The sequence below is a fragment of the Natrix helvetica genome (genome assembly GCF_964273705.1).
Source record: "Natrix helvetica genome assembly, chromosome: 4".
Taxonomy (NCBI): domain Eukaryota; kingdom Metazoa; phylum Chordata; class Lepidosauria; order Squamata; family Natricidae; genus Natrix; species Natrix helvetica.
The window spans coordinates 18515507-18530976 of record NC_138550.1 but is presented as its reverse complement, the minus strand read 5'-3'; the positions used below and the strand labels follow the sequence as shown (position 1 = coordinate 18530976).

The following is a 15470-nucleotide window of genomic DNA, read 5'->3' as shown; positions in this document are numbered from 1 at the left end:
TGCTGATTGTATACTTGGCTCCTCGCTATGCATCAGCGGCCCTGCCCGAGCTCCTCGAGGTGATCGCCGAGATGGCGGTTGAGACCCCCAGGCTATTGATCATGGGGGACTTTAACCTGCCATCGGTAGGGGAAACATCCGAGGTAGCTCGGGAGTTCATGGCTTCCATGACAGCCATGGACCTGACCCAAGTAATTCAGGGCCCCACACACGAGGGAGGTCACACACTGGACCTTATTTTTGTCTCTGGCCAGTGGAGGAGTGATCTGGGAGTAGGGGATTTAGTCATTACACCCCTGTCATGGTCAGATCACTCACTTCTCCGGCTTGACTTTCCAACCGCTATTCCCCATCGCGGGGAGGCGGAACCGGAATGTCCTAGATGGTTCGCCCCAGACGCCTGATAGGTTCCAGATGGAGCTTGGGCCACTTCCTGTAGCCCTGACCCGCTCCCGGATGGAGGACCTGGTGACAGCATGGAATAGTGCGGCCGCTGGGGCCTTGGACTGGGTTGCGCCTTTGCGGCCTCTCCTGCGGCAGCGATCCACCCAGGCCCCTTGGTTTACCGAGGAGCTGAGGGTGATGAAGCACCACAAGAGACGCCTAGAGAGCAGATGGAGATCGTCATGCTCTGAATCTGACCGAACACAGGTGAGAACCTATTTACGGACCTACCTTGTGGCATTAAGAGTGGCCAAGCGTCAATACTGTGCCGCTCTTGTTGCATCCACAGATAACCGCCCTGCCGCCCTGTTTAGGGTGACCCACTCCCTCCTTTCACAGAGGCCGCGGGAAACCCCCTTGCAGGGTAGAGCAGAGGAATTTGGGGAATATCTGCAGGACAAAATTGCTCAGATTCGCAGCGAGTGGGTCCCCTTTAGTGGCCTAGAAGGGTCGTCGGAGTCGGATCTTGAGGCACCATTCTGGGAGGAGTTTGACTCTGTTACTGCCGACGATATGGACAGGTTGCGTGAGCGACTGCGAGCCACTACATGTTTATTGGACCCGTGTCCCTCCTGGCTTATACTGGCATCCTGGGAGGTCACACGAGGCTGGCTCCAGGAGTTAGTCAATGCTTCCTTGAGAGAGGGGTTCTTGCCGGCCGTCTTAAAAGAAGCGGTGGTGAGGCCCCTACTCAAGAAGCCTTCCCTGGACCCAGCTATGTTACCAACTATCGTCCCATCTCCAACCTTTGCTTTCTAGCGAAGGTTGTAGAGAGTGTGGTGGCACAACAGTTCCCACGCCACTTGGAGGAAATTGATTATCTAGACCAGCGCCAGTCCGGTTTCCGGCCCGGCCGCAGCACGGAGACGGCCTTGGTCGCGTTGGTGGATGATCTCTGGAGGGCCAGAGATGGGGGTTGTTCCTCCATCTTGGTCCTATTAGATCTCTCGGCGGCTTTTGATACCATCGACCATGGTATCCAACTGCATCGTCTAGTGGGGTTGGGGGTGAGGGGCACCGTTTTGCGGTGGTTCTCCTCCTACCTCTCTGGCCGAGCACAATGTGTGTTGACAGGGGGGCAGAGGTCGACCCTGAGGCCGCTCACTTGTGGGGTGCCGCAGGGGTCGGTCCTCTCGCCTCTCCTGTTCAACACATATATGAAGCCGCTGGGCGAGATCATTCATGGTTTCGGGGTCGAGTACCACCTGTACGCTGATGACACTCAGCTGTACATCTCTACCCCGAACCACCCCAGAGATGCCGTCGAAGTGATGTCCCGGTGTCTGGAGGCCGTACGGATCTGGATGGGAAGTAACAGACTCAAGCTCAACCCGTCCAAGATGGAGTGGCTGTGGTTACCGGCACCCCGGTTCAACAGTTGGTTCCATCACTGGCCATCGGGGGCGAACAGCTGGCCCCCGTGGATCGGGCACGCAATATGGGCGTCGTCCTGGATGCCCGGCTGTCAATGGATGACCATGTGACGGCCGTGGCAAGGGGGGCGTTTCACCAGGTTCACCTGGTGCGTCAATTGCATCCCCAATTGGACCGGAACGCCCTCCACACAGTCACCCATGCGCTTGTGACATCCCGATTGGACTACTGTAATGCTCTCTACATGGGGCTCCCACTGAGATGCACCCGAAGGCTGCAGTTGTTTCAGAATGCGGCCGCGCGGGCAATTGTGGGAGTCACTAGGTACTCCCACGTGACACCTCTCCTGCGCCGGCTGCACTGGCTACCTGTGGCTTTTCGGGTGCATTTCAAGGTGCTGATTATCATCTTTAAAGCGCTCCATGGAACAGGACCTAGATATTTGCGGGATCGCATCCTGCCCCATACATCCCTTCGGCCGATCCGCTCGCACAGAGAGGGACTCCTCCGGGTGCCGTCCACTAGGCAGTGCCAGCGGGCGACGCCCAGGAGCAGGGCCTTCTCTGTGATGGGCCTGACCCTCTGGAATGACCTCCCCCCCGATATCAGAAAAACCACCGATCTCTGCTCCTTCCGTAAGAAGCTTAAAACCCACCTGTTCAATTTAGCCGGCCTGGCCTAATCCCAGCTTAGTCCCTCAAGCCTGTATTTTAAATTTTTAGGGGTGGGTCTTAGGTTGTTTTCAATTTTTATCACTTTGTACAGCCTATTGTTTAATTCAATTTTATGGGAATTTAAGGGTATTTATTTTTGTATACGGTTTTTAATGAGATGTCTGTACACCGCCCCGAGTCCCTCCGGGGAGAGGGGGTAGTCTATAAATTAAATAAAACTTAAACTTAAACTTAAAATGTGGTAGTACAAGATAATCACCCCCCCCCCATGTGTGTCTTGAAATGGGTTCAGATTGGAGAGAGAAAAATGTGGGGGGCACAAAACCTCAAGCATTGCAAAGACTGATTCTCTCTTCTCTATCGTTTTGAATCAAGTCACAGAACCAAATTGTAATTCTAAAATGAGAAACTCTCAGCTGCTTATCCGAACAAGCCTGATTCCACTAGGAAAATGTGTCCTTTTGTTAACTGACATTAATACCAGACAGTGACGTGCGGTGAGGTTTATGACTGGTGAGGCACTGACACAGTGCTGGGTTTCAAATATTTTTAGACTTGTGGACTTCAACTCCCAGAATTCCACAGCCAGGCATGCTCAGTTCCAATTTAAAGCGACAGCATTTGTTTTTCTCCTTTGCTCCTTCTTTCTTTTTCTTTTTCTTCTCCTTCCCCTCCTTCCTCCCTCTCTCCCTTCCTCCCCCTCTCTCAAACACACACACACACACACACACACACACACACACACACACACAGAAGTTGGATTGGACTATCTCTCCTACCCCTTCCCTCTCTCACCCACTCTCAAACAAACCCCCCCACACACAAAAGTTGGATTGGATATCTTTTCCAGTGGCTTGAAAGCAGCTCCTCTGCCATCCCCCCCATTCCCCTGCTGCCTTTCCCAAACACCTCCACCATTGCAAATGCAGCCTGCTGTCTGGGTGGGAAATGCCTGGAACACAATAAAGCCCACCCACCACCTCCTGCTGGCAGGCTGGGGTGAGAGGAGAGGCAGAGAAGCCGGAGGGGAGCTGAGCCGAGCCTTCCAAAAGAAAGAGGCTGGGGGGAAGTGTGTGTACTACAGCATGGCTCTTTGCCTGGCTTCCTGCCTCCTCCTGTGGTCTCCTCAGTGCTCGCTTGTGCTCTCCCTCCCCAAGTGTAGTTTGATTGCAGTTGGAGCCACGTTGCCTTTTCAAACTTGTAATCAGTGAAGCTGGGCTAGATTTTTATATAGTTTTATCCAACTGTGTGTGTGTGAGAGAGAAATGAATGGGGGCCTGGGGAGGAAGTCACTACACTTGGGGAGGGAGAGCACCAGTGAGGTTAAGCAGAGTCATCCACGGTGAGGCAGCAACTAGCTCAGCTTTTTCCTTTTACTTTTTTTTTCATGATGAGAGTGGTGAGGCTGTGCCTCACCTGCCTCACCTGACTGCACGTCACTGATACCAGACTAACAATGAAGTCACAAACAATGTCCCAATCAAGGAACTACCAACTCAGACAAACAATCAAGCAGTAAGCAAAAGCCTGGTCAATAAACCACTAAGAAGAAAACTACACTCCCACCATCAAAGCAGTGTATGCAAACAGAAATCAAACTAGAGGTGGGTCGCTCCCGGTTTGGGCAAACCAGTAGTAGCTGTGGTGGGAGGCTCCGCCCACCCACGCAGATGCTTCTGTGCAAGCATAGAAGCATCGCACGTGCGTGTGAGCATGAGTGAACTGGTAGTAAAAAAATAGAAACCCACCACTGAATCAAACCTTATTCCCTTCTAAAAGTGAATATGTCTCCTTGTTGGTAATGAAATCAACCAATCAGAATTGCAGCTTCTTACCTCAAACTCAAGAGATCAGAGAATTGTTTCCAACAAGGAACCATGGGTCAGAGCTGTGTCTCCAACAAGGCTCCATCCCATTGTTTTTAGTTAAGACAAGCATGCCTTTGTTAGGGAAGGAGCCTCGTGGAGGGTCTTTGCTCTCTTTCTTAATGTCTTTGGGTTTGAAGGCTGTACTATATTACCTATTTTGTTCAGCTTCCCTACGGTGTCTGTGTTCAGCTTCGGTATTGCTAGTCTGGAGTTTTCCCAAGGCTGACATTCCACTGGTTCATCTGGTTACAAACATCCAACCATACAAGCATGACATTTTGTATGAAGTGAAGCTTCTGTGTAGTTTTCAAAAGCAGCCCCACAGACAGTGGACTGCAGTGGTCTAAACTATTACGCTATAAGGCTGAGTATTATCAACTTTTTACATTAGATCCAGAGAGTAATTTCTTTATAGTCATGGCTTTCAAATCCACTCCTCTAAGCATGATGAACTCTGAAATTAATTCATGATCTCTGAGTTGTTTAACAAAGTTTAGATGATATTTTAAAATGTTAACATGGCAAGAATCAACACATCACACTGAAATTACACTTTGAAATAAAGCATTCACAAAAGTCCCTACAAGCAAATTCTTTTTCCAAATGGGAGATCAGAACACGGTGGGATTTTAATTTTAATTTTCTTTTCTGGGCTGTTCCCTGTCTCTGCAGGATAAAAATTTCGGCAGAACTCAGGTAATGTAAACAACTGGAAAGTAAAACAATAGCTAAATAATCCTTATCTTAAGTAAAGATTCTTCCTAAATATAGGCTGGCTAAATAAAACAGTTTATGTTGGGTTACATCAATCATTGTATTTCCCCATAAGTAGACAATTTTATTAAAAGATAGTTTATCTTTTATTTCAGTTTATTAAATGTGCACTGTGAATAGTAATAAGAAGTTAGCCAGAAATGCCCAATAATGTAAACATGTAATAAATATCTATGTTCAATACAATAAAAAGGAAGCAACACATGGTTTTTAACATAATGTACCCTGGTTAGTTGCATTGCAGAACTCACTGAGTTCTGAACCGGTCTGAACCAGTAGGAACCCACCTCTGATAAATATCTCTATCAGTCTCACTCTGAGTCACAATGTCAGTATGTCTATATCAATCTTAAATACACATTTCTCATTCTTTGGGAAAAAAACAATTCCTGTAAAGTCACAATGAGTTGTTGAATACAACTAACCAGGATGTATTATGTTAAATACTATGTGTTATTTCCTTTTTATTGTATTGAACATGGATGTTTATTATATGTTCACATTATTGGATATTCCGATTAGCTTCCTATCGCTATTAACAGTGCATATTTTTAAAAAATAAAACAAAACATAAATTACCTTTTAATAGAAGCATCTACATATGGGGAAAGCCAATGATTAATGTAACCCAACATAAACTGTTTTATTTAGCCAGCCTAATTTTAGGAAGAATCTTTATTTAAGATAAGGATTATTTAGCTATTTTTTTACTTTCCAGATGTTTACATTACCTGAGTTTTCCCAAAATTTTGGTCCTGCAGAGAGAGAGAACAGCCGGGAAAAGAAAATTAAAATTAAAAAAAAAAAAAAACCACAGTGTTCTGATCTTCCTTTTGGAGAAAGAATTTGCTTGTAGAGAATTATGTGAATGCTTTATTTCAGAGCGTAATTTCAGTGAGATGTGTCGATATGCACTGGGTTAACATTTAACAATCTCATATAAACTTTCTTAAACAATTCATAGATCATGGATTAATTTCAGAGTTTATCATGCTTAGAGGAATGGTTTTGAAAGCCATGACTATAAAAAAATTACTCTCTGGATCTAATGTAAAAAGTTGATAATACTCAACCTTATAGTGTAATTGTTTAGACCACTGCAATTCAATGTATGTGGGCTGCTTTTAAAAACCACACCAAAGCTTCACTTCATACAAAATGTCATGCTTGTATGGTTGGATGTTTGTAACCAGTTGAACCAGTGGAATGGCAGCCTTCGGAAAACTCCAGACTAGCAATACCGAAGCTGAACACAGACACCATAGGGAAGCTGGAGAAAACAGGTAATATAATACAGCCTTCAAACCTAAGGACACACAGAGAAAGAGAGCAAAGACCCTCAACGAGGCTCCTTCCCTAACAAAGGCATGCTTGTCTAAACTAAAAACAATGGGATGGAGCCTTGTTGGAGACACAGCTCTGACCCATGGTTCCTTGTTGGAAACAATTCTCTGATCTCTTGAGTTTGAGGTAAGAAGCTGCAATTCTGATTGGTTGATTTATTGCAGATGTTTCATTACCAACAAGGAGACAGCTTCAGTGCTAGAAGGGAGTAGGGCTTGATTCAGTGGTGGGTCCCCATTTTTTTTTGCTATCGGTTCGCTTGTGCACGGACGCATGTGCGATCCTTCTGCGCATTCACAGAAGTGTCTGGATGGGTGGGCAGAGTCTCCAGCTGCCATAAACTACCGGTTCACCAGAGCTGGGCCGAACCGGGAGCAATCCACCTCTGGTTTGATTTTGTTTACATACACTGCTTTGATGGTGGGAGTGTAGTTTTCTTCTTAGTGGTTTATTGACCAGGCTTTTGCTTACTTTTAATTAATTTAATTTATTAAATTTCTAGACCGCCCCCTCTCCCCGGAGGGACTCGGGGCGGTGTACAGGAATAAATTTAAAACATACAGACAATCATACAAATAGATAAAAATCAAATTAAACAATCCCTGTACAATTTATAAAAATTAAAAACAAACCCTAAAACCAATCTTAAAAATTTAGAAATAGAACTGAGGTGGGATAGGTGGAATTATGCCAAGCTGGCTAGCTGGAATAGGTGGGTATTAAGTTTCTGGCAGAAGGAGCGGAGATTGTTTTCTTACTGCTTGATTGTTTGTCTGAGTTGGTAGTTCCTTGATTGGGACATTGTTTATGACTTCGTTGTTGGTCTGGTATTAATATCAGTTAACAAAAGGAGACATTTTCCTAGTGGAATCAGGCTTGTGGTCATGTTGGGATAAGCAGCTGAGAGTTCCTCATTTTAGAATTACAATTTGGTTCTGATCAATTTGGTTCTGATCAATTTGGTTCAAATTGATAGAGAAGAGAGAATCAGTCTTTGCAATGCTTGAGGTTTTGTGCCCCCCACATTTTTCTCTCTCCCATCTGAACCCATTTCAAGACACACATGGGGCGGTGATTACCCTGTACTACCACATTTTACATGAACATACCTTCTCTTCTCATGTTAATTTGGACTATAATTAACCGTCTTTGGAGATGTATAGCAAAAATGTATGTCTAGGTGACAAACCATGTACCTCATTGAGTGTTGTGTCATCAGTCTTGCCCTTGTTCTCCTCCACCTTTATATGTATTCCACATTTTAAATACGTGTGGTGGGTCTGGCATAGATTGGGGCGAGATGGTAATCATCAACGAACACATTTATTCAGTAACAGCAACATAACAGCAAAAGGAACTGATCAGAATCACAAGGCGTGAGCAGCGCAACCAATAGCAGCTACTTATATGCTCCTTATTAACCAACCAACTAACCAATTGGAATGTGTTTTTGAGCTTCCCGCACTTGCTGTGCGCTTTGACCTATCAGGAGAGACCATGCATGGCTACTTTCCTGAAATGCCGGACCAAACACCACATATACCAGTCAAGGGGCAGTGACTGCTCCATGGACCAAAATCACCCCTATCATGGCTTGACCATTACTGCAGGTGAACTGGTTGTTGTTAGCTGCCATGTCATCACCAACCCTTTGATGGAGTTTCACTCTCAGAGAAAAAGAAACCAGGTAACCTGAGTTGTAGAATTGGGTGGTTTTCCAGGTTCCCCACCTGCCAATAAAAGATGGATACACATCCCTTTGGTGTGTCATTAAGCTCTTGTCATCAGGCCACAAGACTCAAGCATAATGGCTAAACTCTGGAACTAGGAACCAGTTGAATTCTATGTTTGAGTGTCAAAATTATGTCTGGGATTATAATTGACTTTCAACTTAATTCATTGGCCTGTTGTAAGAAAAAAAAATAAGGGAAGAGGATCTTGTGGCTCCTAGGGGAAAAAAAAGAATACATTTTTAAAATCCCAAATCTTCCCTTGACTACATATCCAAGATTACTCGCAGTTCATATCACATTCAGAAACCATTAGAGCACAGACTCCTTGTTCCGGAAATTGCAGTATTATAAGCAGTGGTGGGATTCAATTTTTTTACTACCAGTTCTGTGGGCTTGGCTTGGTGGGCATGCAGAGGAAGGATACTGTAAATTCTCCATTCCCTCCCCACTCCAGAGGAAGGTTATTGCAAAATCCACATTTTGTCCTGATCACTTGGGGCTCGGGAGGCAGAGAATAGATGGGGGTGAGGCCAATGTTCCCACTAATTTTTTTTCAGTGTGAGCAGAAAAGTATAGTGTTTGAGCAGGTGCCTGAGCAGCACCTAAATTTTTTTCACAGGTGTCACCTAAGACAAAAACAAAATCAGTATTATTTGAAACTCAAGTTATGTTTATTCAAGGTACCCGCTTAATTGTGTTATATAGTATCACTTAACAACGCTCCTACTTAGCAACCAAAATGTTGGGTCAGAAACTCTGGCATTGAAGCATGCAAGTCTTAAAGCTGTCAAGTTACAAGACCCTTGCACCCCTATCCCTTTAGGAAAAAAAAACCCAGGGTCTTCAAACCTGACAGCTTGAAGACTTGTGGACTTCAACTCCCAGAATTCCTTCTCCAGTCATGTTGCGGCGACGTCATCTGCGTGGATCTGCTCCATCTTCGGGTTTTTTCACATGGGGCAGGGCTGGCGCTGAAGATGCCGACGAGCCCCTGCCGCCACCAGAATAACAGCTGCCTCCTTCTTCTCCTCCTCCTCCTCCTCCTCCTCCTCCTCCTCCTCCTCCTCCTCCTCCTCCAACAGCACCACCACATTTGGAGTGAAGCCGCCAAAGCTCCCGCCCCGCCCGTGGCAGCGGCAGTGACGCATCCCCCTCCACTCGGAGCACCTGAGCTGGGCACCGCGTTACCCCTGCTGCCTTCTCCTCCTCCGCCGTGCTTTTGAGAAGCCATGAGGACTTTTTCCCCTGCTCCCGCCCCCTCCGCCGCCTTCCTACTGGCTCCCGCGGCCTCATGGCTCCTCAAAAGCACAGCAGAGGAGGAGGGGGCAGGGGTAACGTGGGGCTCAGCTCAGGTGCTCCGAACAGAGGGGGAGGCGCCGCTACCACGGGCGGGGCGCCGGCGGGAGCTTTGGCGGCTTCACCTCTGCCGCAGCGTTGGGCAGCAAATCTGGTGGTGCTTTTAGAGTAGGAGGAGGTGGCAGCAGATATTCCGGTAGTGGCAGGGGCTTTGGGAGTTTACTTTAGCTGCAGCGCCGGGCGGAAGCAGCTAGGAATGGCTGCCCACAAAGGACCTCCCCGGGCTTGCTTTCCTGAACTAGCGTCAGTTGCCCCACGCTCACCAAAACAAGTCAGGGGAGGTCCTTTGCGGGCAGCCAGTTCTAGCCGTCTGCAAAGGACCTCCCCAGCCTCCGGCACCTGTGACAGCAGAAAGCACTGCGTGGCAGTTGGAAACTGCTGCGCGGTGTTTTCTTGCAACCTGTGCGGCTGCGCAGCCACGCACCTTAGAGGGAACAGTGGGTGAGCCAGTCAGAGGTGATATTTACTGGTTCTCTAAACTACTCAAAATTTCCACTACCAGTTCTCCAGAACCTGGTCAGAACCTGCTGAATACCACCTCTGGTTTGGATCATTTGCTGAGTTTTTGAGTATTTCAAGCAAGGCCTCATCATCAGTTATTGCTTACTGACAGCCCAGAGCACAGCTGGTCAGACACATCCTCTTTTGACTTATCTCTTAGTTTCAAGAAGAACTAGAGACTAGCATCTTTCAATGATCGGGGACTTCAGGGAATAAGTGTCCTTCTTTCCCTCTTTTGCTAACAATCATGGATGGTGTTGTCTCCTTGCAAGTAAGAAAGAATTTGGTTGCCTGCATGTTAATTGGGAGGAAGACTATTCCAGATCCCTAAAGAAGATCCAAGCAGTTACTATGTGATCATAGAAATGGACATCAAATACATTTAATGGAGTTATAAGCAGTTGTAAAAGAGTGCAGTGAAGAGCAGCAAAGATGATTAGGGGACTGGAGGCTAAAACATATGAGGAACAGTTGCAGGAACTGGGTACATCTAGTTTAATGAAAAGAAGGACTAGGGGAGACATGATAGCAGTGTTCCAATATCTCAGGGGCCGCCACAAAGAAGAGGGAGTCAAACTATTCTGCAAAGCACCTGAGGGCAGGACAAGAAGCAACAGGTGGAAACTTATCAAGGAGAGAAGCAACTTAGAACTGAGGAGAAATTTCCTGACAGTTAGAATAATCAATCATTAGAATAACTTGCCTCCAGAAGTTGTGAATGGTGCAACACTGGAAGTTTTTAAGACGATGTTGGATAACCATTTGTCTGAAGTAGTGTAGGGTTTCCTGCCTAGGCAGGGGGTTGGACTAGAAGACCTCCAAAGTGCCTTCCAACTCTCCTATTCTATGTAAACTTCTAAAATTTTGCCAATGAATGTGTAAGGTGCAATTAAATCTTGCCAAATAAAGTGCAGTATGCGGTCCAGGATGTTCCTAAGAATTAAGGCTGATTGAAATCTACACAACAAATAAATGGTAAAACATGATTTCATGAGGGCGGTACTGCAGATACTTTATAAAAGATTCCTGGTTTCTAGGATGCTGCAATTTCTGAAGACATTTCTGTTTCAAGAGGCCAACTGGTTTACTCTTCCATGGATCTCTCTGTCACCACTGCTCTTCTCCTGACCATCTCCTGCTGTCTGGGGAATACTGAAGCCCGAAGTTACCAATATGTACTCACTGCACCAAATGGGGGTCGCTGGGGTGGCTGGGGCTCAAGTGAGTTTTGCCCTGGAGGTTATGCAAATGGTTTCTCCGTTAAGGTAAAAATTTATTTTTCAGATGGTCTTCTATTTCTTTCTATTTGCTTGAAATTCACTCTTCAGTTTTTCACTTTGTGTTTTAAGAAAGGCCACAATATGTGTGTTGATGCTTAACATTTTTTTGATTCTCTAATCAAAGAGAGGCACTGATTCTCCCATATTGATGGGTAAATGTTGGAAATTCCGAGAACTGAAGGCTGAACGAAACCAAGGGCTGATCTGGAACTTTATCAGAGTCTTATTTTCTTAGGTAGAACGACCCCAAGGGAATGGTGACGATACAGCTCTGAATGGAATCCGTTTGTACTGTAACAAAGGCAAAACAATTGAGTCTACAGTTGGACGGTGAGTAACCGACTTTCTTGTCCTATATTATTTTCTTGTGATTGATTGTTAGTGTACTGCTATTAATTTCAGAAGGGGATGCACTGGAAATAAATGAATTAATAAAGTTGATTCTCAGGCCCTGTTGTGCAATGGTCTCTGAATTAGCACCTGAGACATGGTTGGAGACTTGTTTATTCAAATGTATCTCCAACCTTTGGTCTTTCTTGACGTGCTCATTGCTCTTTCCTGACATTCATTCATGCCCCAAACACCCCTTTATTGACTCAGTGACCCTTGGTGGCGCAGTGGTTCGAGTGCTGCACTGTATGCTACTTCTGCTGCCTGCCGGCTGCCTGCAATTTGTATTCTTTATTTTTTTCCCTAGAAGCTTATGGCAGCAGCCACAAGATCTCTTCCCTTGTTTTTTCCCCCCACAACAGCCCAACGAGTTAAGTTGAAAGTCAATTATAGTCCCAGAGATAATGAATTTTGATACTCAGACATAGAATTCAACTGGTTCCTAGTCCCAGATTTTAGCCATAATGTTTGAATCTTGAGGCCTGATGACAAGAGCTTAATCAACAAACCAAAGAGATGTGTATCCATCTTTTATTGGCAGGTGGGGAGACTGGACCCAGACCCAGTTCTGCAAGTTAGGCTACCTGGTTTCTTTTTCTCTGAGAGTGGAAGACCCTCTAGTAATTGGTGATGATACGGCAGCTAACAACATCCAGTTCACCTGCAGTGATGGTGAAGCCATGATGGGCTATGGCCAGAATTGGGGTGATTTTGGCCGATGGAGCCGTCGCTGCCCCTCGACTGGTATATGTGGGATACAAACAAAGGTGGAGGGAGTACTGGGCAATGGTGATGACACAGCACTCAACGACGTGCGTTTTTACTGCTGTTAATGGCTGAAACATGTTTTGTCACCTAGAAATACGCTTTTGCTATACATTTCCAAAGACTGCTAATTATAGTCCAATATTAACTTGAGGAGAGACTAAAATGTTTGTGTGAAATGTGGTAGTACAAGGTAATTCCCCCTACTCTATAATCCCCCACTACTCTGGGTGTAGAAATGGGCTCGGGTTTGAGAGAAAAAAATGTGGTGGCAGAAACCTCAAGCATTGCAAAGATTGATGATCTCCTCTCTTATTATTTTGAATCAAGTCACAGAAGCAAACTGTAATTCTGTATTACTGCTTTCTCGCTTGCAAATAAAATTAAGTTGCATCTTTAAAGTCATTTCTTTTTTTCATTGAGCCACGTTTTGGGCTACAATAATACATATTAATTAATTAATTAATTAAATTTATAGACCGCCCCCTCTCCCCAAAGGGACTCGGGGCGGTGTACAGACCACAATAAAACAATATACAAACTTAGATAATTATAAATACCCATTAAAACAAATTATATGATAGGCTGTACAGTTACAGTTAACAATTAAAATAACCTAAAAAATCTATCCCTAAGCATTTAAAATTTAAAATATAGGCTAGAGGGACACAAAAGCTACAGTTAGGCCAGGCCAGCTAAGTTAAACAGGTGGGTCTTAAATTTTTTACGGAAGGAGCGGAGATCAGTCATTACTCTAATGTCGGGGGGGAGGTCATTCCAGAGGGTCGGGCCCATCACCGAGAAGGCCCTACTCCTGGGCGTCGCCCGCTGGCACTGGTATGTATTTCTTTGGGTTTATTTATTCTTGCATTTCACTTCAGAGAATACAGAAAGAAAATAAACTATAGGTGGACCAGCACCAGTTAAAAACCAACAAAAAATGATGATGTATGTGTTTTTATGAGATGTGGATAATGAGCTACAAAAGTTTTCTTTTTAGACAAAGTCTACAAATCATCACTTATCAAATCACTACTTTTCTGTTCTTTAAACACTTACATAAAATATCTCTCCGCCAATCTCATGCCTTTCATTAGCTCTGAATTTTTATGTTTATGTATTTATTGACTTGATTTGTACATCATTTCAACTTAATCAGGCTCTTGGTTGCTTACAAGTTGACACAAACCCAGTTTGGGATAAATTGAAATATAACTAAAATCCCTAAATGTAAATAACTCAAGAAGCCTGGTCAATAAACAACTAAGAAGAAAACTACATTCCCATCATCAAAGCTGTTAGGTAAACAAAATCAAACCCTACTCACTTCTAGCACTGAAGATGTCTCTTTGTTGTAATGAAACATCCACAAAAAAATAACCAAGCAGAATTGCAGCTTCTTACCTCAAACTCGAGATCAGAGAATGGTTTCCAACAAGAATAGAATAGAACAAAACAGAACAGAACAGAATTCTTTATTGGTCAAGGCATTTTTCTTTGGTGCATATGCTCTCAGTGTACATAAAGAAAAATAAAATAGAATACATTCATCAAGAATCATAAGATACAAAACTTAGTAATAGTCACATGTTTCTAATAAGCAATCAAATTATACCAGGAAACAATCAAATACTAGGAAACTACTCAAGAAGCAATGAAATTATACTAGGAAACAAATAATAATAATAATAATAATAATAATAATAATAATAATAATAATAATAATAATAATAATAATAATAATAATAATAATATTTAATGCTTCTAGACCGCCCCCTCTCCCGCAAGGGACTCGGGGCGGTGTACAGTTCATATAAAATATAACAGGATACAATAAAATTAAATTAAATATATACAGTTGACAATTGACATGGAGGAGGTTAAAATGTAGTTAAAAGAACTGTACAAAGCAGATATAAAATAAATTCAAACCCCTAAAAACAAATACAGTAAATTAAAAAACCCCTAAAATAACCAGATATAATACATTTGCCAGGAGGGACAGTTGAATTATGCCAGGCCTGCCAGTCGGAACAGGTGGGTCTTCAGTTTTTGCCGGAAGGAGCGGAGGTCAGAAGTGGTTCTAATGTCGGGGGGGAGGTCATTCCAGAGGGTTGGGCCCATCACAGAGAAGGCCCTACTCCTCGGTGTCGCCCGCTGGCATTGCCTAGTGGACGGCACCAGGAGAAGTCCCTCCCTGTGTGAGCGTATTGGCCGCAGGGATGTATGTGGGAGGATGCGATCCCGCAGGTAACTAGGTCCCGTGCCATGGAGCGCTTAAAAGATGGTAATCAGCACCTTGAAACGCACCCGGAAAACCACAGGCAGCCAGTGCAGCTCGCGCAGGAGAGGTGTTACGTGGGAGTACCTCGTACTCCCCATCACAGCCCGCGCGGCTGCGTTCTGAACTAGCTGCAGTCTCCGGGCGCGTCCCAAGGGCAGCCCCATGTAGAGAGCGTTGCAGAAATCCAGGCGGGACGTCACCAGCGCATGAGTGACCGTGCGTAGGGCATCCCGGTCCAGTAGGGGGCGCAATTGGCGCACCAGGCAAACCTGGTGGAACGCCCCCCTTGCCACGGCTGCCACATGGTCCTCCATTGACAGCCGGGCATCAAGGAGGACGCCCAAATTGCGCGCCCGTTCCACAGGAGGCAATTGTTCGCCCCCTATGGCCAGCGATGGGATCAGCTGGCTGAACCGAGGTGCCGGTAGCCACAGCCACTCAGTCTTGGAGGGGTTGAGTTTAAGTCTGTTGTCCCCCATCCAGACCCCGACGGCCTCCAAACACCGGGACATCACTTCGACAGCCTCGTTGGGGTGGTTTCGAGTTGAAATATACAGCTGAGTATCATCAGCGTAGAGGTGATACTCAACCCCAAAACCACGGATGATCTCACCCAGCGGCTTCACATATGTGTTGAACAGGAGAGGCGAGAGGAACGACCCCTGTGGCAGTCCACAAGTGAG

The 15470-nt window shown here is 45.2% G+C and overlaps 1 protein-coding gene across 1 annotated transcript in view; it reads left to right on the top strand.

Annotated features, from left to right (window-relative positions):
• LOC309391502 (vitelline membrane outer layer protein 1-like) overlaps positions 1-12732 on the top strand; it is a 50547-nt gene extending 37815 nt beyond the window's left edge. Inside the window, exons 2-3 of the mRNA XM_081952021.1 lie at positions 11584-11678; positions 12280-12732. Of these exons, the coding sequence (XP_081808147.1) occupies positions 11584-11678; positions 12280-12571 (387 nt within the window). The 3' untranslated portion in view covers positions 12572-12732. The remainder of the gene's footprint in view (positions 1-11583; positions 11679-12279) is intronic.
• The last annotated feature ends 2738 nt before the right edge of the window (positions 12733-15470 follow it).